The sequence below is a fragment of the Rhipicephalus sanguineus genome, chromosome 6 (assembly GCF_013339695.2).
Source record: "Rhipicephalus sanguineus isolate Rsan-2018 chromosome 6, BIME_Rsan_1.4, whole genome shotgun sequence".
NCBI classification, from domain to species: domain Eukaryota; kingdom Metazoa; phylum Arthropoda; class Arachnida; order Ixodida; family Ixodidae; genus Rhipicephalus; species Rhipicephalus sanguineus.
The window spans coordinates 76,628,210-76,655,403 of record NC_051181.1 but is presented as its reverse complement, the minus strand read 5'-3'; the positions used below and the strand labels follow the sequence as shown (position 1 = coordinate 76,655,403).

The window sequence follows — 27,194 nt, the reverse complement described above, 5'->3', positions numbered from 1 at the left end:
ACTGTAAGAGTTATAAAGCAAATCAGCATATCACAATAAGCTGGAATGAATACTGTTTGCAATAAAACAAGAATGGATGTTCTAGACCCAATTGAACAAAAGTTATAGTACGTTGAACACACGGCAAGTCATTGATTTCGAGCTCGGTCAAACTGGGATCAAGCTGGGAATGTTCAACATACCATAACTTTTGTTCAAATGGGCCTAGGACATCCATTCTTGTCTTATTGCATACAGCATTTATTCCAGGTTATTGTGATAGGCTGATTTGGTTGATAACTCTCACAGTTTAGAAATAAAGCCTGCTCCTAACAATACAAAAACTATTTAATAGTTTCAAAACTACATATTGTATTAGAACAATAATTGCATATTTGAAATCAGCACGTAAAAATACATAAGCTGTGAAAGTTTCATAATGATACGCTCAAAAACAAGAAACATGTTTCAGAAGCAGGGTCTCCCCTTAACCCTAAGTATGCACAACCAACTAGCACAGTCAGGCACTTTATTACGTTATCGGGCTTGTGTTCCTGAATGTCCCACTGGTGGTGCAAACCGTGTCCTAAGCTTACTTTAATTTCTCAGTTACTAAGACACTGCTGTGTATAATCTTCACGTTTTAGATGTTCTCAAGCATTGAGCCTTCCCTCTGGCACAAAATGTTATTTTCCCTGAATGTCCCTTAAACTGTCTTAATTTCTCGCACTGAATTCCCTAGTACATAAACATGTTAGACCAACGAGCCCAACAAGCTGCCCCACTAAACTCTGTTCATGTCGGTTTTAAAACGAAGTTTTTTATGCAATGCAGAGTGGCTTTTGATTACGTACTTATGGACTGTGAAGAAGAGGAAAGCTAGACATTTAGCACTTCACACTGCCTACACATGCATCTCAGGAGGGCATAGATAGCTATGCATGTTGTTGCAGATGCAGGTAATTATAGTTGTGTACATTTCAAAGAAGTTCATTAAAATAAGACGGTGCCATTGTTCGAGCTGCTATAAAAAAATTGTTTTCTGTGACAGCCTGCTCCTATCACCGTAGATGAGTTGAGAGCCTGGTGAATCGCTGTATACAATGCTTTTTTTTCTTTACTTTTGGACCTCCACCACTTCATTTTTTGGACTTCACTACTAGTTTCATCTGACATAAAGATTCCTTCATTATAGATGAGACTATTTACAAGTTTGGTTCATGACATGCTGATACTGGCAACAAAGAATTCAGGTTTTTCTTGTTATAGCCATTGATTTGCAACATCAGTGCTCGCTATATATTAATGTTCTACTGTTACGTAACGAACGCAGACTGCGAATTCTCCTGCAACATATGCAAACATTAATCCAGCAAGTGTGAAGCTCTAGCCAATGCCAATGTCCTTCAGAGTTTTATAATGACAATGCTTGTGAACACAATTAGATGCCGAAATGCACAAAAGCCTACTCTCTGCGCGCCATGCTGCTATGTTGGCTTTCCAAACATGCTGCTTAAAAACGAGGAAATTATGAAGTCAAAATAAAAGAACAGCTGTGTGTACCAGGTGCCCACCTGAAAGTGTTGTCCATATCCGTGTTGGCTCTGGCGTCTTCCTCACCGGTCCCCTGATAAAAAAGAACTTCAGAGTAAGGAATCTCTTTCTCCACCTTGGATATGCTGTTACCATAACAATGTGAACGATCATGAGAATGTTTCAGTTCAGGGCATGCTGGACAGGTACACCCACGCATTGACTACACCTATATCGAATATGCGGCAATCCTGCAACATGTGAAAAAATCCTTCGGGAGGGAATGGCGCTGGAGCCAACATTTCGACAAGTGGACTTGTGTTCTCTTTTGCGCACATGCTTTCTCCTCTGTCCACTTTTGAGTTTCGAGGGGTGTGAGCAAAGTGGACGTAAATAGGCTGCCAAGTAAGGCAGTTGATGCACTGACGAAAACAATTACAATTGTTGAAACAACGGCTCCAGCCCATTCGCTGTTCAAGGATTTTTTTTCATCACGTCAGCCTCTACCTCGCCTGAACTGCTGTCATGTTTGTATTCCTGCAACATATGTACAGTCATCGACAATATAAGCAGGGGTGGCAAAACGCATCGCTGTGTCATTGAACGTCATGCTTTTGAGAACATAGCAGTATGTTTGCAGGTCCTCTCATGCCCACTGCTTATTCCGTTTTTTTTTTCTCTCGCACTAGTAGCAGACAAGGTAATTACATGAAGCCCTTAGTACCAGGACTTGTTTCCGTTACGCACCACATTGAGGAAGGAAAGTGCGTTCTGTTTAGTCGTGGTACAGCAAGCAGAACGCGCTTCACCCTAGCCGAACTGCACGGGGGGATGTGGTACAGTGAGCTCTAGCGCCAAGCACTGCACGCAATCAACCTGTTTGTTGCAAGTGAGGAAAAGGATATAGTAGTGGCAAGCATGAAAGGACACACGAGCTGCTATGGTTTTGACACTAGGGGTGCAATGTTAAATGATGCAATGACGCATTCTGCCACCACTCGCACGTTCCAGCTTATTCTGCCAATGATTATACATTTGTTTTAAAACCAATTTAGAGAAACACTAACATTTAGAGAGCAAGTGAAACAGACCCTCATTGTTATCAATAAAAGTGGAATTCTTTTGATGCATTAGGCTTGTTCAACTTGTATTTATCACTCATTATAATGATTACATTGTTTACGTACTGCCTCACCCATAGCTTGAACGTAAGCATAAAAGTAACATATATATATTTATATCATTTTTCTAGATTAGCTTCTTCTTAAAACGACATAATCATGTGGTATGGTTAATGTGCCCTGGCATACTGCAGTATCATTGACTTGCTTTAAAAATGTGTGTATATGTTTGGATTTATTCCAAGTTCACATGCTATGTGACGCCAACAGGCAGAAAAAGAGTGTTCCACACTCGCCGTCATGGCTACTGGTGGCGCTGACTGACACTCTCACGTTTAAATGTACATATATACCCCATAAAGTGGACAGGGAGACGGCCACCGGGTAGCTCAGTTGGTAGAGCATCGGACGCGTTATTCGAAGGTCGCAGGTTCGGTCCCTGCCCGCGGCAAGTTATCTTCTCGTCCACTTTTCTTTCTTCACATTTGCCTTACATTTACTACTAAGATCCCCTATACTTTCCTTGGCATTATTGTCTGTTAGTGCTCATTAATATTGTGTATAACAAAGAAAAACGAGCCCTTAAAATTAACACTTCTTTCCTGGATTTATTAAGGTCACTCTTGGGTCCCATTATCTCTGGAAGGTCCTGTTGTACATGTCTTGAACCACCTGTTAACGGTGTGGGATATGCCACCCATTACTGTGGCAGTAGTGACGCTAAGTTATTAAGAACGAAAGGAGGGTAATTGAAGGGCTAATTTTTTCTTTGTTAGACACAACCTTAATGAGAACCAACAGACAATCAAGCCAAGGAAAGTATAGGGGACATTATTTGTAGTAATTATGATACAAATGTTGTTATGACTGGCAGTCGGTGCCGACGCGCTGGCCATCAGAATCTGTGGGCGAGGCGTTCTCACACTGCTAGAACACCTGCATCTTTCCTGGAAACGGCGTTCGCGGGACGGCAAAGCCGGAGACAATGGGCCACCTGGGCTTGACTTGGTATGCTGCCGAAACGACATGACCTGTATCTTTGGACAGGAGTCGCCGCAGACCCTTTTCTGCCTTCGGGGAAAAGAAGAGTACAAGGAACGAGCCCGAGGAACCTGTCGCCTTGCTTCCCCCACAAGCGTGCCGTTGACCACCTGACCCTCACTGTTTCAAGAGTGCAACGACCCCTCAGCGACAGTGAAATGGACTGTGCCATGGTGGGTGGGGTCGCGTGTGTGATTGGTGGTCATCAAGAAGGAGGAGCCAGCCTGAGGGGTTAAAACGATGGTGCTAAGTGAGAAATGGGGCTCTGAGCCCTCGGTAACAGGCTCATCCAATTCGCTCGTCGCTGAACTCTGACCTTGTCACGATGTAAATTGAGTGTACGAAAAGTGCCAGTAAACTTGTTATTGTTTTCCCAACTTGCTAGCAGCATTTCCTCAACCCGGAGACTCGACTATGCTACCAAACGGAGTCCGGGTACGACGCTGCCCTATCGTAGCAACAACCTGGTTGCCGATGAGGGTTGGATCCAAATACCCAGGCACGACAATGTGAAGGAATTAAAGTGGACGAAAAGACAACTTGCTGCTGGCAGGGGCCGAACCTGTAACCTTCGAATAACACATCCGATGCATTATCAATTGACCTACGGCGGCGGTCATCCTCCCGTAAACTTTATCAAGTATAGCTGTGCATTTAAACCAGGGAGTGCTAGTTAGCACTGCTCGTAGCCATGGCAGCGAGTGCTGAACACTCTTTTTTTGCCTGCTGGCGCCACGTAGCATGTGATCTTTTTACGAGCTGGCTGCCGACCAATAATTCCTCGCATAATGCCTGAAGGCATCAAGTCTACCAGAACGAAACCCTCGCCATGAATGAATAAAAGGAGTTAATTTAAGGGCTCGCTTTTTCTGTGTTAGACACAACCTTAAAGGGGCCCTGCAAATCTTTTTCAGCATGGTCAGAAAATGCTGCCAATTAGTAGTCAAGGCTCTTGCGAACACGTGGGCCAAATATTATAGCGCAGCATGCGGCCTAGAATTTACAATTCATTCTCACTCAGCTAGAAATCGCTCGCTCTTCTCTAAAAAATGATGACATTCATTCTTGTAGCCAATCTCCCTGCAGCTTTCAGCACGCTCGCTGGTACGAAAGGAGAGAGAAAGCGCTTAGGGCGTGCGACAAATCGCTTTAACTCTGCTCACACCTGATGGATTCTAAAAATTTTTGCGGCAGTCAATTCCTGAGGCAATAAGCTCTTTTCATGAATCCATTCAATGATTACTTGAAAAAGTGTTGCAGGGCCCCTTTAATGAGAACCAATAGACAATCAAGTAAAAAAGAAATGCATTTCACACACAACCACGCACTGACCTGATCATCAACGCTGCAAGGTGTGCTGCCATCTTCGTAATCCTGCAGCAGGTTCTGCGATTCCAGCAGCAGTCTGTGCACATCCCTCCGACTGCGCGCATCCGCCTTGTCATTTTCCTCAGACGTGGAGCTGCCACTGCTGCCAGACGTGCGATCGTCATCAGATGCACCGTCAAGAGTGACGTCTTCTTCACTGTCGTCCTCACTGCCACCCCTGTCACCACCTCCTTCCGATGACGATTCACATTCTTCAAAGCCAGGTGGGTCTGATTCAGCGACAGTTGTCCTGCGTTGTCGTTGTTTCCGTTTCTTACGCTGAGACCCACCTTCGTTCCACGCTTGACCGTTTTCGGAAGCATCCTGGTCTTCTTCGCAATCCCCATTCGCAGTGCTTTGCTCTCCACCAAATGACGGGAACATGCTCTCCTGCCTTGACGCACGTGCTGAAACACCGGCATTGGATCTCGCTGACACGGAAAAGGTGCCGACAGAACTCGGTTCCATCGGAGTTACCGTCCATGGATGTGGGTCGCGCAAAGGCTTGACCACTCGGCCGGCTTGCAACGCTCGCTTGAGTCGGGGCATCAGCCTTCGGCCGAGCATCTTTCTTCGTCGCCGCTGTTGCGAGATCTTTCGCTCTTTTAGTGCACGCATTGGGTTACCTGCGGCTGGCAAAGGAGAACAAGCTCTCTCATATCACAACAAACGGGCTGTGAGGTTAGCGGCAACAGTGTCCTGTCAAGTATCTAATGATTTGGCGATGTGCACTCTTGAGCTGAAGCGTACTCACGGCGCATCCAATGGGGGGTTCAACCCCAACCCTCTCTCCCTAAATGTTTCGATTTTGCATGTTACACATACAGACGCACGCACGAACATACAAAAAGTATGGTTGAACCCCCCCCCCCCCTTCCCGGAAAACATTTCTGGCTACGCCACTGAGCATAATAGTCAAATTTCTGAGTAACTATGCGAAGTCTCTGATTGCTAGTATCAAATTAAACATAAGGTATTTGAGAACAAGCTCGAATGTACAATTCACCCTAAGAATGACATGGAAGTGAATTACCACTCGGTGAATCTTCATGACAACATCGAAAGCATCGGGATTAGCTGGCATTTTACGATCAAATGCCGCACTACAGCTGTTCGTACGTGAATAACACCAAGGTCTGCTGCCTCGTCCGCAGGAGTGAATACTGCAGATACAGAGCACAGAAACTAAAGGAATATAATGTACGTAAAAACTGTCGATGCGTACTTTCTTCGCATTCCAGCTTCCATTAGCAAGCTCGTTTCTCCGGGTTCGCGTTTTCCGCGGCGTCACACGAAACAATCCACGCTGTTAAATTATCCACTCACCGGTAAACCACGTCGCTCACTAAGTCCACAAAAGTCAACCTTGGGAAGCGTTGAAGCACTTGGACGCGATTCTCTTCCTTTCAGACGTTAACTTCGGTTAACTATCACGTAACGCTACTTTCACAAACTGCGAGTCGCCGCGGCTGCCGCCATGTGCAACGCGTGATGACAGTATCGATGATACCGAAACAAAAAAAAAAAAGACCTTAAATAGGAAGATTCTGAGAGACCTCTCTCCAGCGAGTTTTAAGAACAAAACCAGGATATCATACCTTGATTTCTGGTGACGCGAACGAAGCATTCTTTATTGATCTACAGCTCTAGCTGCATAACAGTCCGGCGCACCGCAGCTCTGAACGGCATTTGTAAAGTGGCAACGCTGAAGCAAAATACAACAAAAATTATAGCAGCCGAAGACGAATGCTTGTGCCCGTGTTTGTGCGCTTCGTGGAGTGATTCCAAGGCTTCCTTATCGGGGAGCCGATGTCGCAGCCGCGCGTAGCGCTCCGCCGACGCGCATAAAAGCCGTAAGTTTGTGCCCTGTATCGCCTGCGGTTTTACGCGCGAAAGCAACCGAGATGCCAAAGGACGGTGGTCATTCAGTGTGCGCGATAACTGTGGTTTCGGTTTTGGCGTCGGCGCGGCGCGTGTCTTCGCGCCTCTGGCCTGTAATGAAGCTGCATGCAGTATTGCGGAGCGCTGCTACAACTGCCAGCTCCTTCAGTTGTCGCTGACAGCTGATTGTCATGACCCGACACGGCTACCTCTTTAAAATCATTGACAACCTAGCTCCGTAATGTGTCAGCGCTCGCGCATTTGCGCGTCAGTTTACCTGCGCGTCTCGCTGGCATTTCTCGATGTATTATTTTGTGTGCACGTTGACAGCTGGAGCAGCCCCGTTAATTGCAGTAAAACTGCAGTTACTCTTTTTTTTTAATGTGTAGTTCATTGCACAAGTCTCCGCTCCGCCTTCAATACTGCATGCTCGATGTCGAGATCAGCGAAGCGGTGCAAAATTAAATATAGCAACAGAGAGATCGATGAACACTTGTAGAACGCAAATGGGCCGTGTACTTTAGTCCTTGTTCTCACGAATTCGCGCGATGACATGCCAATTAGTTCTGCCGCGCATGGATTTGATGCTTACGTCATACATATGCGACCTGTTGAATCTCTGCAGATATCTAGAGGTATATCTACACATTGACATGGTCACATTCAGAATTTCGTCATTCGTAGATGAAATTTCAGCATACTTGCACAGATAGAGGCACGGGGTACAATAAAGTATACATGCCATATATGTTACCTCAGGAATTCGTGTCCTTGTTAACTGATATCTTGAAAACAAAAGTGTGAACATATATGCAATACCGCACAAAAAACTAATTGGGTGGGGCAGCTGCCTAACTCTTAATTTTCCTGTAATAATCAACCCAGCTGGCCCAACAGAGATGCAAGACTGCTTTTGTACTGGTTTACCTTGATGCTATGAATAAGATACTTTGTAAGATTAAGTTAATCAAGAGTATGAAAATACCACATACCTCAACTGATGCCTCATGGCCATTGGTAATTCTAGGGAGTTTCAGAATCCCGCTTAATGTAGCTTATATAAGTTTTGCCTTGAAAGAATCTGCATGCTCTTCTGTAGGTATGCCCCGTAATTAGGTATTGGAAAAGATAAAGATTTTAGGCAGATATATATATTTGTTTTTATGTTGTTTACTTTTTCTTAAATTTTTTTTTTGTGCTTAGCTTATTGTCTCAACAACACCTATATGTCTGGGTTTGAGGAATCCAGGGTCACTCCTTTAGGGGCGAAGCTCCTTAGGGTGTGGGTCGTTCCCTCCTCTGTAGTAGTATGTATGTACGTAGCCAGCTCTAGTTTAATGAATTGCTCACTAGATGGCGTTTCATGTATTTATTAGAGTTGCTGTTTAAAGATGACAGATGGCGCTTGTATAATGCGAATGGCGCATGTCATTGGATGCCTGCGATCGTAAAAGGTGCTTGCTCTTGGCGCGCTTTCTCTTTCGCTCGGAGTTGCCGGATGGAGACAGACAAGGTGCTTGCTCTTGGTGCGCTTTCTCTTTTGTTCGGAGTCGCCGGATGGAGGCAGACAAGGCGCTCGCTCTTGGCGCGCTTTCTCTTTCGCTCGTCGCCGGATGGAGGCAGACAAGGCACTCGCCCTTGGCGCGCTTTCTCTTTCGCTCGGGAGCGGACACTTTCCCTGCATTTCACCGATCACAAAGTGGTGATAATGAAGGACCACGTAAACCAACAGTACAATAAAAGTTTGATGTTTAATATATACATGGTGTTTCACACTCTTTATATGATGTACTGGGCGAATTTCACGGAAGAGTTTCACGGTTTACCGATGATTCCCTCCGGAGCTTCGCCCCACTCATCATCATTCACCCCGTGGATATGCTGTGATTTTTTTTAATACAGACTGAGATTACAGGTACAATATTTTTTTTTGAGAAGCACTTAGCAGAACGGCAATGTGATCAAAACCAATATAAAATGTTAATGTTTGAGTGCTTGGTTATCTGTTCGTGTGCAGTCGTCGGCAAAAGCATGTGGACTGCATTGCCTGCCACTGTAACCTGCGCTCGTCCAGTGTTTGTATTGTCATCTTCTCATGCCTCGTTGTTTGCAATCTTTATTTAATACGTAATAGTTCACCCAACTGGCCCGAATTAGCACTCTCTTAATTATGCTATGCCTTCTGATGCAAGAAACTACAACGGCTGTCCAGACCCGACGGAGCGGCCATGCGCGGATCCTCCTGGAGTTCTCCTCAGCAAAGCGTGGGGGCCATGGAGTACCATCCAGAGGGCTACGGCGAGCATGACCAGCTGCCTGTTGTGTACAATGACGCCTACAACATTTCCTTCTATGGCCTGGAGAAGGTGCACCCCTTTGACGCTGGGAAGTGGGGCAAGGTGTTCGCCACGCTCAGGCGTGAGTATCTTGCACATTCACTCAAACCTCGATATAACGAACACATACATAACGAATTATTGGCTATAACGAAGTAAATGAAGACTAGCCTCAGTAATAGATACAGTGGTGTGAATATACGTTTGTAACGAACTTTCGGATATAGCAAAGTTATTTTCGTGTCAAATGCAACTTTGTTATAATGAGGTTTAAGTGTAGATAGTAACTCATGTGATGTAAACACCGGAGACAGAAGAAATGAAACTTGACAAGCTATGAAAGCGGGTTAGTTGCTGTGAACTCATATGAAGGTATAGCACAAGTAAAGTTGGCTTTTTTTTTTGCTAGCAGTGTTACAGCTTACATAGATGACATATGTTTAGTGTTCCGTGGTCAAAAACATGACTCCTAGTTCTTACTCGGACAACGCCAGCATTCTGGATATTAGACGCTGAGGAGTCTAGTGAATGTGGGAATGGTCACACCCATGAGCATTGGCGTCTGTGTGTGCGTGAGTGTGCTGTTTATCTGAAGCTGAGCCTTCCCCACGTCTCTGTGACTCTCCTTATGGTTGACCTTCTGCGGTGGTCTAGTATTTATGGTGTTTGACTGCTAACCCGCATGTCGCGGGATCGAATCCCGGCTGCCGCGGCCACATTTCGATAAGTGCGAAGTGCTAGAGGCCCACGTACTTAGATTTAGGTGCACATTAAATGACCCCAGTTGGCCAAAATTTCCGGAGCCCTCCACTACGATATCTCTCATAATCATATCGTGGTTTTGGGACGTTAAACTCCAATAATAATAATTATAATCATTTCCGCCGTGCTCTAGGCAATTCTGGACTTCGGTTCTGGAGAAGTCGGCTGCTCACCACTGTGGCTGACCGTGTTCGAACATAGATCAAACAGGATCGAACATATAGCTAGTTAGTATGTTAACAGGACAATAACCCTCTATTTTTCAGCGCTCAATCCATGCATCGTTTCTCTGTCTTCATCTGTGTGCGCTACAATAAACACATTGACGATGTCTGTTTCCGCTCTTTCCTGGGCGGGAGTGTAACTGGGAAGTTATATATAAAACGGCGGTGCAAAAATAGAGCTTTAGCATAGTGTATTCAACATTAAGCATTGATCTCTGAGCCGTTCATCCTTGCACTTCCTTTAGCAACAGCTTGTTGAGCTTGCTGATCTTTATGTTGCTGTGTAATTAAACATTTTGATTGTTTGTAATATCACCTTACCTTTGCCTGGGCCCTCTCTGCTATTGTTCAATAAGCTCCAAACCGGTGGGCCAACGCTACCCTGGGAACTTGTGAGCCACTTTGCTACATTAGCAATGAATTCAATCTTAGTGCAGAAGTGTAAAGGTGAACAACCTCATGAGCGATGACTTGAAAATGCAGTCTCGCACGTGTGCGCAAAAATGTAATGAAAACAATGCTTGTAATGTGCGGAGATTTTTTGTGGCAGTTGTGTCAATCGGCTCACACACAAGCAAAATAAAGGAAGCAATGCAAGAAGATAATAATGAACAAACATTCTCTGTGCAGGTGCTGGTCTTTTGACCGATAGCAACTTCTACAAGCCCCACGAGGCGACTGAAGAGGAGCTGTTGGTCGTGCACCCACCTTCCTACATCAACAAGCTCAGAGTCAGTGACGGCACTTATCAACATAATATAATTATTAGAGGCCGAATTTCTAGGCACAAAAAAACGCATTTTAGGCGCCAAAAATAGGCAGGCAAAACAACACTTTAGGCCTCCAACATCATAAATATAGGCGCAATAAATTTCAACAAAAATGCAGATAACTTCAAGCGAAGACGTGCGTGATCTGTATCTATGACATGAAAACAAAAAAATATTGTTTATGACGACACAAAAGCGCTAACAGTTGAACATAGCCATGCAATTGTCTTTTTTCCCGTGAAACATGGTTCGCAGAACATGGCCTCCCCATTTATTCTGTAGCATGGCGAGTCAAGTGTCCACTGTCGAATAAACACAGTGTCTTTCTTTTCGGCATGACTGAGAAGGGCAGAGCACAGATAGCCAGGCTGCTAAAAGACCAGAAGGGAGGGATGCCTCCTGTTGGGCAGGTCTAATCGCGTAGAGCCGATCTCTCCCCTGGCGGTGAGCACCTTAAAAAGTAAATTACAAACAAAACAAAAGCCACGTGCACATCACATTTTCCCTTCTTCTTCACTATCCTTTCCCCTGACGACTCTCCGCAGTTTCGCATTCGCCAACTGCTAGCATCACGTCAGTGCGGCGGTGTATGCTGGCGGGTGCGTCCCACTTCACTGCTGCTAACAGTTGTTTTCTGGGAGTTGGTTGAACTAGAGGACTAGGTTGAACCCCATAGAGTTCCAAACAGTAAATGTTTCCCGGTAATATGGATGACAGTCTCAAACTGCACCCGAAAGTGAAACTTGAGGCTAAATAGTGTTCATATAGGCGCCGATTTTGAAAAAAAAAATTTATTGGCATTTGTAGGCATTTTGGCTCAAACACCAAAACAGGCATTTGTAGGCACTATAAAAACACTATAAAAGTCCTTCTTGACCTCTAATTCATGCTCACATTATCAAAATGGCACGATAGGAGCTCAAGGAACAAAATAGGCATTTGCCTAAAATCCGGTCTCGAATAATGACCTTGTGAAAGTGTGTGCTGTGCACAAGCAATTAAGATAATGTGTTACAATTTCTTTCAAAAATTTCTTAGTGATCTCTATTTGGCCTAAGTTAATCTCCTCACACGTACTATAATGAACACGCTGGCATGGAAAATATTATATGCCAACAGTGACTAATTAATGTAAGAATCAGTAAAGCATACCATACTGTGAAGAGAAAACTTACTATATATGTTAGGTAGCCCTTTATAGTCTTTTATGAGGAACAGCTTCCTTACAGCTTTTTTTCATACCAGAAACGGCAGAGCACATGAATTTCACGTGCTTTGCGGTTTCTGATATATATTTTTTCGGTTCACTTTTGAACCACTAGCAGAGATGATTTCTAGATTTTTTTACACTTTTCTTTGTACATGCACAAGCACAATGTCGGCCTGGTTGCCAATGTCTTTTATGTGAATGTTTTGTTTACTTTGTAAACCATGGGAAATGTTAAAGAAAGGTTCATGCATGTTTTCTTCCTTTGTCTGTGTCGCCAGTTAGTTACGTATGTAAAACTTGGCGTTCTACATACGTAACTTAGGGGTGGGCCAGGTTTTCCATACGTAAAACCTGGCCCAAGAGCATAGTGCATTTCCCAGCTGCATACAGAGCTGAAATAACCGGTGACATGAACCTGTGACCCTTATTTTCGCTTTTTATTGGATATAATTTTGTTTGGGTTTTATGCACAGTAGACTTTCAGTAAACGAAAATCTCTTAAACGGAACTACTGCCTCAAATATCATTTGTTCCGTACTTGTATTCTGTGCCCCTGTTCATCTCTCAGTAAATAGAATTCCTGTTAAGACGGAACACATTTTCCTAGTCCCTTTAGGTTCTGTTTAATGAGAGTCTACTGTAATTCATCTGGGTTCCATTCTCAGTTGCGATGGGTATTCTTGTTCCATCACATAGTGGAAATGGCTTTTTGTTCAAGGACACCTTGTGGTTGGAATTAAGATTGAACAGTACAGGTGATGATAATCGACAGTTTGTGAAAATCTGTAAGCTGGCTTTGTCGCTAGGATGTGTACTAACCAAAATCCCTCGTTCACAGAATTCTTTTCTTGTTCTAAGTACGTTCACCCCTCCACATTCCAGCGAATGTGCATGAACACCTCAAAAGCTTTTAAAAATATTACTGCAGGAATGTCACGCCTCACAGTTAGCTTTATTGTGCAGAGAGGAAGGGAAAATGAAAGAAAGGAAAAGCAGAGATGAGTGTTAACGGAAAGAAGAGTTTGTTTTGCTCTGCAGTTGAGGTTATTTTGTTGGGAAATATATTTTCTCATGAATGTGCAGTAATATTTTTGCAAACTGTCAATTACGCTATCATTTCTGAATCAATGGCATTTTAACCAGCGAAAAGCGTCAAGAAGGAACACATTAGTGATGTTTTATCGTGTATTGCTTGCAGGAAAGAGTACTGACTCACAACATCAAAAAGGAATGTTTGTTAATGTGATGCCTGCAACCTTTTTCTGTTTGCATGCAGTGGAGCGCATATGTTGCCACGGTGACGGAGGTCCCTCTAGTGGCCATGCTTCCTAACTGTGTGGTCCAGAGACGAGTGCTCCGGCCCTTTCGGTACCAGACTGCTGGCACTGTTCTGGTCAGTACCAAGTGTAGCTACCCAGTTTGTGCTGCTGTGCACATTTTCGAAGGTGCTTTGTGGTTTGTAGCTGCTGCTAAATATTTTGTTGACACCTCTTGACACCTTGGCAACTAGAAGCCTTGTAGCTGATAGCTGATCAGTGATTATGCAAACTCTCATTTCAGTGTCGTACGGACATCTTGTTAAAAAAAATGAGATGTTTCAGGTGAGAGCGTGAAGAGAAGAATGCTGGGAGATTAACCAGAAAAAAATTCAGGCTGGCTGCACTGTCTACTCTGTGACCACGTCTGTAATTTAAGTGCCTGCGTGGCGCATGAATGGTTGAAATTTAAAACAAAACTCCATGCGTCCATGTTTTAGTGGAACCTGTGCTCTGAGAGAGTGAAAGCTAGCAAATACATGTGTCTGTTTAGTGCGCACCTGCTGGAATGTCTACGGCAGGCATGGGATTTGCACACTCTGCAAGATCAATCACGAAACATCAGCGACAATGACATGTGATTTCAGTTCTCCATCCAGAGCACAGCATGCAGTGCTGCCACGTCAAGTGTGCCGAGAATATAGAAAAAGAGAGAGGGAAAAAAAGAATTAAAGATGGCGCTCGTCATGTCACCATGACATGCTCAATCTCCTCCCGCACTTGAGAGATTGCAAGGGAGCTACTCTCTTTGTCTACACAAGCCGAGGCATAGGGAGAGGGTTTCGCCCATGGAAGTGAAGCTAACCTCACTTTTACTGCCACGTTGTTAACTGCTAGTTACCTTCACTTTTTATTTAACCTATTAATGAACCGGTTTGAAAAACACTTGCAGTAAAACACTCCCCAGACGGCACCTTACAAATTCCAGTGATTGCCAATATTTTGAGTGAAACCCATTTACGGGCCTTTTAATGAGATGAGTTACCAGCTAACCGAACAGAAAGTTCCAGGATTCAAGGAGATGTTCATAGTCACTGAAAACTGGCGAATGAGCATCCACTGACAAGCTTTGGTATGTACTAAATGGCAGTGCTCCTCTGAAATATTCGGCAGTTTTATGACATCGGAATTCACTGATATTCTATAGTCGAATGTCATCATTTATACTAAAAGCTTTTAATCTGCCAGCCTTTAGGCACTCGTAGTGATGACATGTTAAAGGGACACTAAAGGCAAATAACAGTTTATGTCAGAGTGACAGTTCAATGTATGACAACTTCTAAAACGGCAATATTATCAACAGCAGTGCCCTACTTACCAAGAAATTAAGCTAAATGTATCACATGATGAGCGCCACGAGTGGGACATTTTTGAAGTGATCCCGATGACGTATGAGAGTCTGCCTACAATAAATCACTAGTAATCAAACTACCAGCAATAAAAAAAGAACCTTCCGTGTATCAAAAGACGTAATAAAATGCTGCTTGTTCGTTTCCGTTTGATTCATGGAAAAAAGAACCTCTGTGGCGTTGCCATGGGGAACGGCGCGCGTGGTTCAAAGGTTCCGTTTTCGCCGAACTGCGCTTCGCCCGGCGCCCTGCTTTGCTCACGCGGTCGCGTCTCAGTGGTAGTTTCGGGATCGCGTACAGCCGCGTGTGTTTTGCGCGCTTGTGAATGTCGCTCTGGAAGAAAGTTCGACAACATGCCGCATGCAACGACGCCGGCACTACGAGCCCTTAGCAGCATACCGCGTTCATCGGGGCTCAAGTCGTTGAATTGGAGCCCAGCGTCGCGAGCCAATGTCTCAATCGTTGTCAAGTTCTCCGTCCACATCCATTGTGGCGATTGCGGCAAGCTTCGATGGCTTCGATAGCCGTAGTTGCTGCTATGGGTCCCGCTACTTTCGCTCTGCTGCTACTTGTGTTGGCGACCGCGCAGTAAAGGCGGGCAACGTTGGGCACGGCAGCAGTGACGTATGAAAGTCAGATTTCAGGCGGGTGATTTGAAGTGCGCTAACGCGATGCGGACCACTAAAACGTGATTTCATTTCAAAATAAGCACTTCCTTGGCATAAAAGTAGCACTACGAGGTTTCTGGACCGCTATTTCAACAATCAACGTCGACTTAATATTTGCCTTCAGTGTCCCTTTAAACCGTTTTTTTTTTCTTGCTTCAGTAGTACGATAAGCTCCCTCCTAAATTCACCGTCACCTTCCACCATGAAAACAAGTTTGCACGTATGATGGCAGTGACAACACGCTGCTTTTTATTGTTCATTAGGAAAGCTAATTCAAAAGACGAATTATTTTACATGCAGCAATGAAAGTTTGATCAGGCATCCTTGGTGTTCCGGAGAACTGCATGGTGTCTAACGATTCAAGAGCATAACAGTGCAATTTCTCAAATGAATCATGCAGAGTCAACTAGACTAATTCCTTTATCAGACTAGTCAACTCTGCCTGATTTCTTTTAAGTTATTAGTTCTCTACACGTGCTGCCATCCCGTTTTCTTTTGTTGGGGAATCATTGTATAACTACAGAATGTTAAACACGCAATGGACTGTTCAGACAGTAGGGTGTTGAAATCTATGCACAGTGACAAAGCACTCTCTGTGGAAAATGTAGGGTTGTTAGTTAGGTGTCCCTCCTTTTAGTGCAAGTGACTGAATAAAGCAATTCGATGTGACTCTCTTATGATCTAGCTGTTTGTTTTTTGAGATGTATGCACCCATAACTGAATCTCATGGGTGAGCTCAATCTGTTGAGTGAGGAAAACCACGCGAACCGAGAAGTTTGATAGTACTATGTTGTTAGTAACAGTTATATGAGGCCAACTGACAGTGAAGCCGAGAGAAAGCATATAGGGGGCACTTTCCTTCGCTTTATTACATGCGATCTTAATCTGACTCTTTCAAACAGCTTTTTAATACATCAAGAGGGCCAACACATTTCCAAAAAGCATGTACAGTACTCACGGATATGAAAGGGATAATTGACAGCCAGTTACTTGTAGCATGAGGCCACAAGGTAATCAGTGCTACAAACGGGTGGTTGTCAATTATCTCTTTTCCTTCTGCCACCTTGCGGAATTCAGCAGAACTCATTTGCAGTGTTCACGAATTCATACACGACAATTTAGGGCTAGGTAATGCACATACATTCGTTTCCAGCGTCAGTTCATGTCATATCAGCATAATTTTAACTCAAGCACTTACATCAGAGCCAACATTACATTTAGGGGCCAGATTCGCAGTGACATACGCGGTTATCACGAGCAATTGCTCGTAGCAGTTGCACTAAAAAAAATGATGTCACGTTTCAATCCGTGATCTGTACTCTACCTGTCAAAAGCAGACAAGTTGAAGATTCGCTAGACGAGTACAAGTATGAATTGCAGGCTGCACGGCTTGCCCTGGATCACGGCTGGGCAATCCACCTGGGCGGCGGATTTCACCACGCGAGTGCCAGCCGAGGCGGCGGCTTTTGCTGCTACGCCGACATCACCCTCGCAGTGCGTGAGCTGCGGCGACGAGGAAAAATCAAGCACGTCATTGTGGTCGACTTGGACGCGCATCAGGTGCGTCTTCCCCGACGAGACAGTGGCAAAAGTGGATTGGATCATTAACCCCTTGGGTGCCAGCGTTCCTATGACAAATTCAGTATGTCTTGTCTTAGTGTACCATGGTAGCAGACTTGAAGTTAAAAATGGTATTTGTTGGGTAGTACGCTGCTAAACTCATACCGATTTGTTGCTATGCTCACAAAACACAAAGCAACGGTTAAAAGAACGTGTGTAGGACACATATGCACACACTGGCTTCCTTTACTGCCATTTTGCGAGCGCTTGCACAAATTTTGAAATGTATACGTACCAACTTACTTATTTTCCAATGTTAATATGGCTGAACATTTCACTAACTTTTTTAATATCTTGAAATTCAAACAAAGATTCCAACTTGCATTAATAAGCGATTGATTAGGAAAATAAGTGTACCACGGGCAGCTTTGCTTCTCTCGTTGTCCCTTGTCGACACCTCACAATCAATATCGAAGTCCTCCGAGTGAAAACTCACAAGCTGTTCTTGAATTTCTCAGTTGTTCAAAAGACATGTAGGCCTTTTGTGCCAGTCTGTGTTTTGGAAAATGATCGACAAAATGCAACATGGACGGTCGATATACATTTGATAAGCTTTGTCGTGCCTGCCTATCTGTATAGCGCAAAAACAAAACCTACAATAATACATTAGAGTTTAACCAATTCCTGAGTGAGTGATGCAGCCAGTCTGTGAATGTTTCATGTATTCATGAATTATCTCAGGCATAGACAGGTATGTGCACCCACAACTGGGTGACTTTAGTTACATGCAGCAGTAACGACCTGACTCATTCAGATTCAGACTCTGCACTCAAATGAGTTCTGTTGACTCAAGGAAGTGTGTGAGGATGAGTGAGACCAAAGTGAGTCATAGTAGGTGTGAGTCTCAGTTTGAGTGAGTAGCTAAAAAAATTCACCTTGTGAGTGAAGGCAAAACCCCATATACGCGAAAATGCACGCGACAGCGACAAGCGACGCGATGTAGATGGTCTTCGCGCAAGCGGTCGCTTGGATGGCCAAACCCCATTCACGCGACGGCTTCGGCGAGCGATCTCCACTGTTGCTGAGGGCGTTTACTCGTGCCAAAAGTGGCCCGTCGTCAGCGGTATGCAATGTAAAATATGATGTTTTGTTGCTTAATTGTACATAAAACGTTTATCATTGTCTTGCAGCATTTTTTTCGATCCCATCACTGCTGCTACGTGCCGCCAAGCCGCGTCACAGAGGGCGCGGGACTTGTAGTTCCCGGCCCTGAGGTCCCGTAACGCACGTTCGCGTTCAACAACGTCAACGTTGCGCTCGTCGCCGTTGGCCATGTTGATGAACGTTGTTGTTGATGCACGTCGATAAGTGGCGGCAATCAGCAATACGTCACTGATGCATCTTGTTCCGGTGTTTTGCTATTGGCTGCTTGAGCACAGCACTTCCGGGCGACGAGCGACGGATTCCAAATCTGAAAAACCGAGCGATCGCGCGAAATCGACCACACGACACGTCGCGCGAACGGCTCGTTTCGTCGCTCATAGCATCGCTCGTCGCTGTCGCGTGCATTTTCGCGCATATGGGGTTTGGCCTTGAGTGTTTGCTCAGTAGAACCCCGCTGTTACGGTCCTCTCTGTTGCATTTTCCCGGCTGTTACGTCGTTTTCCGCTGGTCCCAGCATAGCTCTCATGGGATCCAATGTATTGGGAACCCCGCTGTTACGTCGTAACTGTTGGACCGTTCCTGTATGATACGTCGCGAAGTGCACTCTGAGCTGGCCGAGTGATACGTCGCGAAGTGCACTCTGAGCTGGCCGAGTGATACGTCGCGAAGTGCACTCTGAGCTGGCCGAGTGATACGTCGCGAAGTGCACTCTAAGCTGGCCGAGCAACCATGGAAGAGAGTGGCCATGTTGACTTTTCACGCAGCTTAGCCAGGTTTGACCGTAAGATTAGCTGCATGAGAGGTGCAAGTGACAGGTCTTTCGGTTGCCGCAAACAAAAGCATAGCCTTCGAGATCCGTTTTGCAAAGATGACTTCAATGACATAATTGCTCGCAAAAGTAAGGCCTTCAAGATTGGCGTTTGCTTCCACCATCACATTGGCGTGGACTCGTTATTTGTCGGAGGAGTTTGCGCGGTTCGCAGTCGGACTCATTGTGCTGGTTGTGTTGCGCGTGCTTAGTTCTTTCACGCCTACAACTGTTGGTGCCAAAAGAATCACATATGTCACATGTAACACGCAGTTGTATGTGAGGAGTCTTTGTCACAGTTTATTGGGGATGGCTCTCTAAATGGAAGGCAAGTGTTGTTAGAGTATATTTCAGACTATCCGTTTTATAGGAAAAAATTTTTTTACAGTTTCCTTCTGTAGTTCCATTTAGAAAAAGTTGCAACGAGGGGTTCCGATTAACGAAAGCTTTCTTTTCTCTGTCGAAATACAAAACCAACCAATCAAAATACTCTTGTCTCATTTAAGCTGTTTACTGCGATTCTGCTACATTCTCTTTATCATGTTCGTGTGCAGGGTTCCCCATTAGGGTGCGCGAAGTCGCACCGTAGCGCCCCCCCCCTCCCCATTGGTCGATTTCGAAAAAAAAAGCGAGCTTCGCATTGGATAGAAAAATGAAAATGAAGCAGTGATGTGCTTCCCACAACGGCATGCCTTTGGTCCCTAACTTTCCGGCGGTAAGAAAGGGTAGTAAAAAGCTATTGGAATGCAACATCAGTCCTTGGCTGCCATAATTGCCAAAAACCTGCTGGGTCATAATCTTGCACTTAAAAGAATGACGCGACAGGTACAACTGAATAAAGGTATAGAGCAGACTGGTCACCCTCCTTCAGTTGATTCGGGGGGGGGCGACCGCCCCCTCTGCCCCCCCCTGTGCGCACACCTATGCTCTTTACTGTTCTGACCTGTGGACAACTGTGCTGTGTCGAGTAAATGATCAAGCAATTTTTTTTATAGCAGTAGCAGCAGTTGTTCTTCAAGTGCATTTTGAGTAGTCAATTATGAGCTACACTACTCACATGCATTATCTATCAAATGATACGTAACAACCTTAGCCAACTGATTTATGCCTGTGTAATATATTACTGGAAGAAGGGTAAATGGAATCTGAAGTAATGTAAAAGTAATCAATTAATGTAAGCTTTTTCTTTCTTTTTGTAACTGCTAGATTACTCTTGTAAGGCTGTAATTGATGGATGATGTCAGTTACCTTCTTGTTTTTGGTAACGCGAGTGCACTGATTAATCATTTGACGTGTGCTAGATTTTCAGCTTGAGCTGATGGTTGTCACTCGTTTCTGAAACTTGTGATACAGGGCAATGGATATGAACGTGACTTTCTGGGCGACAAAGATGTGTACATAATGGACGTCTACAACAGAGCGATCTACCCGAATGACGAGTACGCCAAAGGTATGCAGGAGAGTACATAGGATCCAATGTACAGCTGTAAGGTTTGCAGTAGGCATGTGGGAATACTGAAGCACTTCGAATATTCGAACAAATGTTACAGTGTTCAAATTCGCTTCGACTCAAATTTAAATTGTTCAAAAATTTCAAAGTATTCGAAGTGAACGAATAGGCGTTTATTAGACCGCATGTAACCCCCCTGTAAATGTGGTTTCACTGCAGCATAAAAGTGCTATGCCATGAAAACAGCTGTCCAGGAAAAATCTACACTGCCACGAAGCTCTACTTCAAGGTTAAATGAACATACTACCCTCACATAGATTAATCATTGAAGTTTAATAGCTTGTTATATGGGCTTACATGCTCTAAGTACAGTAAATTTTAAAACGTAACATATCTTACCGGTTATCACTTGTATTCTACTGAAAATCCTGCTACTATGCAAAGTTGTTTCCACTTCGCTCCGAACCGAAAAGATAAAAGAGTGACGTCCGCACATGCCTTGTTCCAAATTAAAAAAAATATTGTGCAGGTTAATTAGGTCGTGATGAATATGCTAATTTTTCTTTATACTAATATGTGACATGTACAATTCGATTCGAAATTATTTGAACAAATCACTATTCGCTTCGAACCTAAAATTTGCTACTCGCCCATCCCTAGTTTTCAGCTTTTTTGGTGCTGCAGAGACAAGGTGGGGAGGAGAGAGGAGGTTGCTTTCTCTGCTACACCTGCTCCCCCCCCCTTTAAAAAGAAGCAGAACCTGGCATGGAAGAAAGTGCAATGGCACGCAAGTAGTGAACGCTTTCCTTTGTTGTTGTTGTGTTTATTCTTCTGTAGTCCTCCACGCTTTCTTTCTGAGTCTACCTTTTCAATGCCTCTGTATGTTGCCAGCCCTCCAAAGCACCAGCAGACCCACTTTCACATTTAATGTTGAGCCATGCTACAATGAAGCCACGTTCAGCATATAAATATCTAGATAATACTTGCATGTATTATCAGTATAGGCAATAAACACTCTTGGCTTAGTTCATTATCTATAATGATTGGTCATCAAGTTCACCTTGCCAGGCTGTCTAGTAGTTGGAAGCAAAAGGCAAATTTTATATCACCTCAGAGAGTTTCTTGCGCTTCGATTATATTTCATTGTAACCAGTAATTCGTCAATAGTGCTTTTGTCACTGTTCAATTGTGTAATCAAAAGCAAGAGTTGTAAATGCCATTTTGCCTCAGAGGGTTTCTTACGCTTTGGACACCATGTCATGTGTCACTTTGGACACCCTGCACATCACTTATTATGGGTTGACTCTTGGGATGCATGTGGTACTAAATAGCTTCATTTTATCCATCCTATGAGCATATACTGTTTGTTATTCCATGATATCGATGCTTTAGACGTAGTTCATTATATCAGTTACTGATAGTTATACTGCTTATTTTTGTCATCTGGAGGTCTAAGTACTGTAGCTGTTACCTTGTTGTGGAGATATGGGACAGGCAAGTATCCAGTGCCAAGCCGCAACAGTGCCAAATTTTCTTGAATGCCACGCAGAGAGTAAGAAAGAACTAATGGCAGCCACGGCAGGCTTTATTGTGTTGTGCCTGAGGCACAGGTGTTTGCGGACAGTTTCTGAAGATCTGTGAAGTTTTCCAGGGCAGCCAGCTTACAGTGATGTGAAAAAGATCAGCTGCACTTAGTAGGCAAATGTTTGATGCTGTGCTACATACCAAGTCATGTGCTCCCGGCCAAGCAGAGCACTGTTTGGATGTAAGGTATCTGTGAGCCCAGTAAGCCTAAGCACCACTAAACAACCAGGAGATACCTATAAATGAACGAAAAGTAACGTGGTTAGACCAAATAAAGCCTGATTTTTTGTTTGTGCAATACAAATACCTGATGTCTGTCTCCTAGCTTGTCAAATTGTTTCATAAGTCAAACATACAGTGAATTTGTTGAAATTGCCTTAACTTATCTTTGTAGATGTTTACAGGAAGTAATACCACGTGGCCTTCATTGCTAAGTTTAATAGTGAAGTGAAGTCAAACCCCACTATTTTGAACTCGTGTAAATCGAATTATCCCTTCTATTGAGCTATTTTCAAACACAAAAATACTTTAACGTCAACGCATAGGAAAATTTGTGGCTAAATCAAACAAGGGCTAAATCCAACAAAAATAGTCGGAACACTTGGTATATTGAACATCGGGCAGTGTGATATGCCCCAAGAAGTTGGCTTTTTTCTCACGGATGGGGACTTTCCTGCATGCATCTGGGAAAGTCGGTGTGATTAGGAGGGATCCGCACAGAGCAAGTAGAAGCTATAGCTTGCCATCGAGTGCATTCTCCCATGATTCCCTGTCGCGGCAGTCGTGCGGTGTTGCCGCTCGCTTTTCAGTTCCCTTTGCCAACGCAATGGCTGCCGTAAAACAGAAGAACCTGGCTGTTCTCCACAAAACTGGTGATAATGAACAGAGTCGAACGTAGCGAAAGGAAGTCTGACTTCGCCGCTGCGTAGTACATCCCAAGAAGCAGGCTGACTATGATGTTCAAAAACGATGCCATCATTAGGCTAAGGCAGATTAAAGGCTTCCGGCACCCAATGAGCACGCGCAGTTTCATATTAAGATGTTGTCTCGCTGTTTACATTGATACCGTATTTTCTCACCTACGCCCAGCGCCTGCATTTAACTTACATCCCCAACTACAAACTGTGGGAAAATAAAAACTAAAAAAAAAACTCCCACATCTTGCCGTAAGTCGCCTTCCTTGCATTATTGTCAACCAGTGCCTTGAAGCCAACTTGCGCACCAAAAGTCGCACCGAAAGTATGGTAAATTATTTTAAAGTTTTATATCGCATTACATGATATATCAAACTCATTCCCATTTTTTAGCGAGTTCGATATATGCAGGTTGTTGGACTGTATATACTTGGACATCAGTTGTTATCAGCAAGAGTTGTATTGGGGCAATTAACCTATCACATAATTCCATGCCGTTCCTGACAAAAGAAGACTTAATATGCTTTTCATTGTTGTTATAAATAACACAGATCAAGCTACCACATAAAAGGAAGCAAATTGAAAACCTTTCTCACCAATATTAGTGTATAACGAATGTACGCTTATAATGAATATGGTATATTCACAAGGTATTTTTGCAATGGATGTGGCTTCAACCAGTTCTAGTTTTGTGTGTGGAATAGGAGCACTCATCTTTTATTACAAATATCGTGGTAATTATAGTGTGCATTTATTTATAGATTTGTACTCACTGACAGTTACATTGACATCTGGGGATTGCATGCTATTACTAGAATACTTGTCGGCTTATTTCAGCCACAGAAAATTCTGAAAAAGGTAGCAGTTTGGCAGGATGGATGCATGAGAAGGCTGGGACAGTTAAGTCTTACTTTCTGCATCACCAACATATGATGTGGTCTGTGTGTCTGTATATTGAATATGCTATTCTGCTGTGGTGCTTAACTTTGTCATGGCATTGGTTTTCACCAATGCATTCGAAATGCTCATTTCAGGGGCCATTCGTCGCAAAGTTGAGCTGCGGCCAGGCACATCGGACGATGCCTACTTAAAGCTGGTGGACGAGTGAGTGGCCGAGGCTTTGCCACGTGCTTCGTCCAGTGCATGCCATTTGATTGTTCGTTCACGCTCACTCTCATTTGTGTTTAGAGCAAGTTGCTTTGATTACCAATTAAGGAGTAATGGCGAACTGAGCACATGGGTGATGATTACTTTATGGCTTACGATGAGTTCGCTTCATTGTACTCATTTTACCGCTTCCGTAGGCCCTTCGCCGCTCTGTTTGTCACCCTCTGCGTTGCTTACACGAGATGACAAACAATGCTTTTTGTTTTTATTTTTCAAAACATGCCTGCTTGTGTAGACATGCTGCCACTATAGCCTTTCTTTATACGTTATGTTATCTGCGCCATAAACGCTGGCAAGTTCCTAATGCACGCTCAAGTCTCCCCATGTGTGATAACTAGGCATGTGCGAATATTCGAGCAGTTCGAATATTCGAACGAATATTACAGTATCCAAATTCGCTTCGATACACATTTAAATTATTCGAAATTCCAAAGTATTGTAAATGAATGAACGAATGGGAGCATATTAAACTGCATGTAACCCACTGCAAAGGTGGGTTCACTGCAGCGTAGGAGTGCTATGCCTGCCTTCAAAACACCTACCCCAAAAAAATCTGCACTGCCACGAAGCCCCATTTCCAGGTTAAATGAACATATTACTCTCACATCGATTGCTAACTTTGAAGGTTAAAAGCTTGTTATATGGGCTTATATGCTCCGAGTAGGCTTGTGCAAATAGTAAACTTTAGGTTCGCAGTGAATAGTGATTTGGTTGAATAATTTCGAATCGAATTCGTATAGTATATATCACATATTATAAAGAAAAATTAGCATATTTGTCATGAGCCAGCTAACCTGCACAATATTTTGAAAAATTGAAACAAGGCATGTGCAAATGTCATTCATTTTGGTTTAAAGGGAAGTGGAAGCAAATTTTAATAGTAGCAGGATTTGACTTTCGGCAGAATGCAAGGGATAACCCGTAAAATACGTTACGTTTTAATATTTACTATACTTAGAGCATATAATCCAGTATAATAAGCTTTTAAACTTAAAAAATGATGAATCTATGTGAGGTGTCAGGGGTTGGTGCACATGATGACACGATCGTTGAATGAAAGCAAACAGATTTAATAGCGATTTAAATGGATTACATAACGGCTTCTCTAGCGAGCGCATCTTCCCGCTCCGAATGCCAGACGTCACGTGATGATCTTTTCCCGCCTCGCGAGCCAGGCGCACTTTTTCCTCTCGGATTCGATGACAGGTGTCGCCAGTCTCTCAGCTCGCACTGAACGTTCGTGTCGTTCTCCCAATCGTCGGTAGGTGTCGCTAGTCTCAGCTAACACGGCCAGGTCTTTTAATCTGTTGCGTCCTCGCAATAGTCGGAGATGTCAGTAACGTAGGCTTCCAACCATCGCGGCGGTTTCTTGCGACGTGGCTGGTCGTCAGCTGTTCGGGGTGGCATCTGCTCGTCCTCGTTCAGCTGCAGTTTGTGGTGTGTGTCACTTTGTAGCTGAAACTGTTCGTCAGGCTCGTCGTAGTCCGTGGCTGTTTTGTCACATGTCTGCGACTGTGTCAACTGGAAACTGGTTTGGCTGGGTTGCACGAGGAAAGGCTTTAATTGTCTGGCTGTTGCAAGCCTAGTCTCAGCAGTGCCCTTTTTGGAGATCGTGTACGTTTCTTTCTCCACTTCTGTTATCGTGTAGGGTCCTCGGTATGAATTGGGCCAACGTGGTCCATAGCAATGGTGTCGAATGGTGCCTGCTTTGGCATACGGGGGTTTAGCGAGCCGGTTTGCGCTCCTGTCTTGGCGTTATATCTTTGGCACGTTTGACATCTACGTACGTAGTCTTCGACGTCGCATTTCATGTCATGCCAAATGTAACGTTGCTCGATTTTTCGGAGTGTTCGAGCGGTATCGCCGTGACCGTCTTCGTCATGGTATGACGTCAGAACCGATTGTTTTAGGCTTTCTGGCACCACGATGCGGTGTTTCTCTCCGTCGGTGGTGACGTGTACAAGTCTGCCCTGTACCATCCTGTAGGGCGTCGTCCTTGGTGCTCTCTCTGTTTGGTCGATGATCGGGGCAAGCGTAGGACCGTCTTTCTGCGCTTTGCCGAGTCGGTTGTCTTCAGCCTTCAGAACGAACACATTGTGTGTGTTTTCTGGGACTCGTGATAACGCATCTGCGATGACGTTTGTCTTGCCCGACGTGTGTCGAATCGTGAAGTTGTATGACATCAGGTCAAGCACGATCCGAGCGAATCGCCTTTGTGGATGCTTCTTTGACATGATATGCGCTACCGCCCAGTTGTCGGTGTATATTTCGAAGTGCTGTAGCCCTTGGAGGTATTGGTGGAATCTGTCGGTGACAGCCCAGTGCACTGCGATCGCCTCCAAATCTGTCGAGTGCTTGTGCCTGTCCGAGTCGGGCACCTTCTTGCTTGCGTATTCCACGATGCGCGTTTCGTCCGCGTGTCTTTGAGAAAGTACAGCACCAAATGCAGTATATGATGCGTCAACGTGAACTTGTGTCGGAAGTGCTGGGTCAAAATTAGCGAGTATTGGTGCTTCAGTCAGTCGCTCTTTCAGCAAATCCATAGCTGATTGGCATTCAGCAGTCCACGTTAGAAGTGCATCCTTCTTCGTTAGCTTCGTTAGTGGCTGCGCGATCTTCGCGTAGTCCTTGATGTACTTCCTGTAGTGAGATGTCAGCCCTAGGAATGATCGCACCTCTGTCTTCGAGCGTGGTTGCCCATAGTTCTTTATGGCACTTGTCCGTCTTGGGTCGATGGCCACTCCGTCCCTCGAAATTATGTATCCCAGGAAGCTGATAGAGTCAGCAGCGAAAGTGCGTTTCCTGAAGTCCACTCGTAGGTTCAGGTCTGTCAATGTTTTCAGAACATCGTTCACGGTTCTGATGTGCTACTCGATGTCATTCGTAAATATGCATATATCGTCCATATACACGATGACGTATCCGCTGTCGATGAGCGGTTTCAGTCCATCATCCATAATGCTCTGCATGGTTGACGGAGCTGTGCACA

At 44.3% G+C, this 27,194-nt stretch overlaps 2 protein-coding genes and 1 long non-coding RNA gene across 4 annotated transcripts in view; 1 reads left to right on the top strand and 2 right to left on the bottom strand.

The window, feature by feature from the left end:
• LOC119395904 (polynucleotide 5'-hydroxyl-kinase NOL9) overlaps positions 1-6,534 on the bottom strand; it is a 49,190-nt gene extending 42,656 nt beyond the window's left edge. The window contains exons 1-3 of the mRNA XM_037662918.2: positions 6,369-6,534; positions 5,007-5,674; positions 1,554-1,606 (exon numbers count right to left, since the gene is read on the bottom strand). Of these exons, the coding sequence (XP_037518846.1) occupies positions 1,554-1,606; positions 5,007-5,660 (707 nt within the window). The 5' untranslated portion in view covers positions 5,661-5,674; positions 6,369-6,534. The remainder of the gene's footprint in view (positions 1-1,553; positions 1,607-5,006; positions 5,675-6,368) is intronic.
• LOC119397931 (uncharacterized) overlaps positions 1-27,194 on the bottom strand; it is a 452,016-nt gene that overhangs the window by 194,214 nt on the left and 230,608 nt on the right. The window lies entirely within an intron of this gene.
• LOC119395905 (histone deacetylase 11) overlaps positions 6,718-27,194 on the top strand; it is a 39,896-nt gene continuing 19,419 nt past the window's right edge. Inside the window, exons 1-7 of the mRNA XM_037662921.2 lie at positions 6,718-6,895; positions 9,116-9,341; positions 10,876-10,976; positions 13,502-13,618; positions 16,939-17,118; positions 20,444-20,540; positions 24,073-24,142. Coding sequence (XP_037518849.1) covers positions 9,152-9,341; positions 10,876-10,976; positions 13,502-13,618; positions 16,939-17,118; positions 20,444-20,540; positions 24,073-24,142 — 755 coding nt within the window. The 5' untranslated portion in view covers positions 6,718-6,895; positions 9,116-9,151. The remainder of the gene's footprint in view (positions 6,896-9,115; positions 9,342-10,875; positions 10,977-13,501; positions 13,619-16,938; positions 17,119-20,443; positions 20,541-24,072; positions 24,143-27,194) is intronic.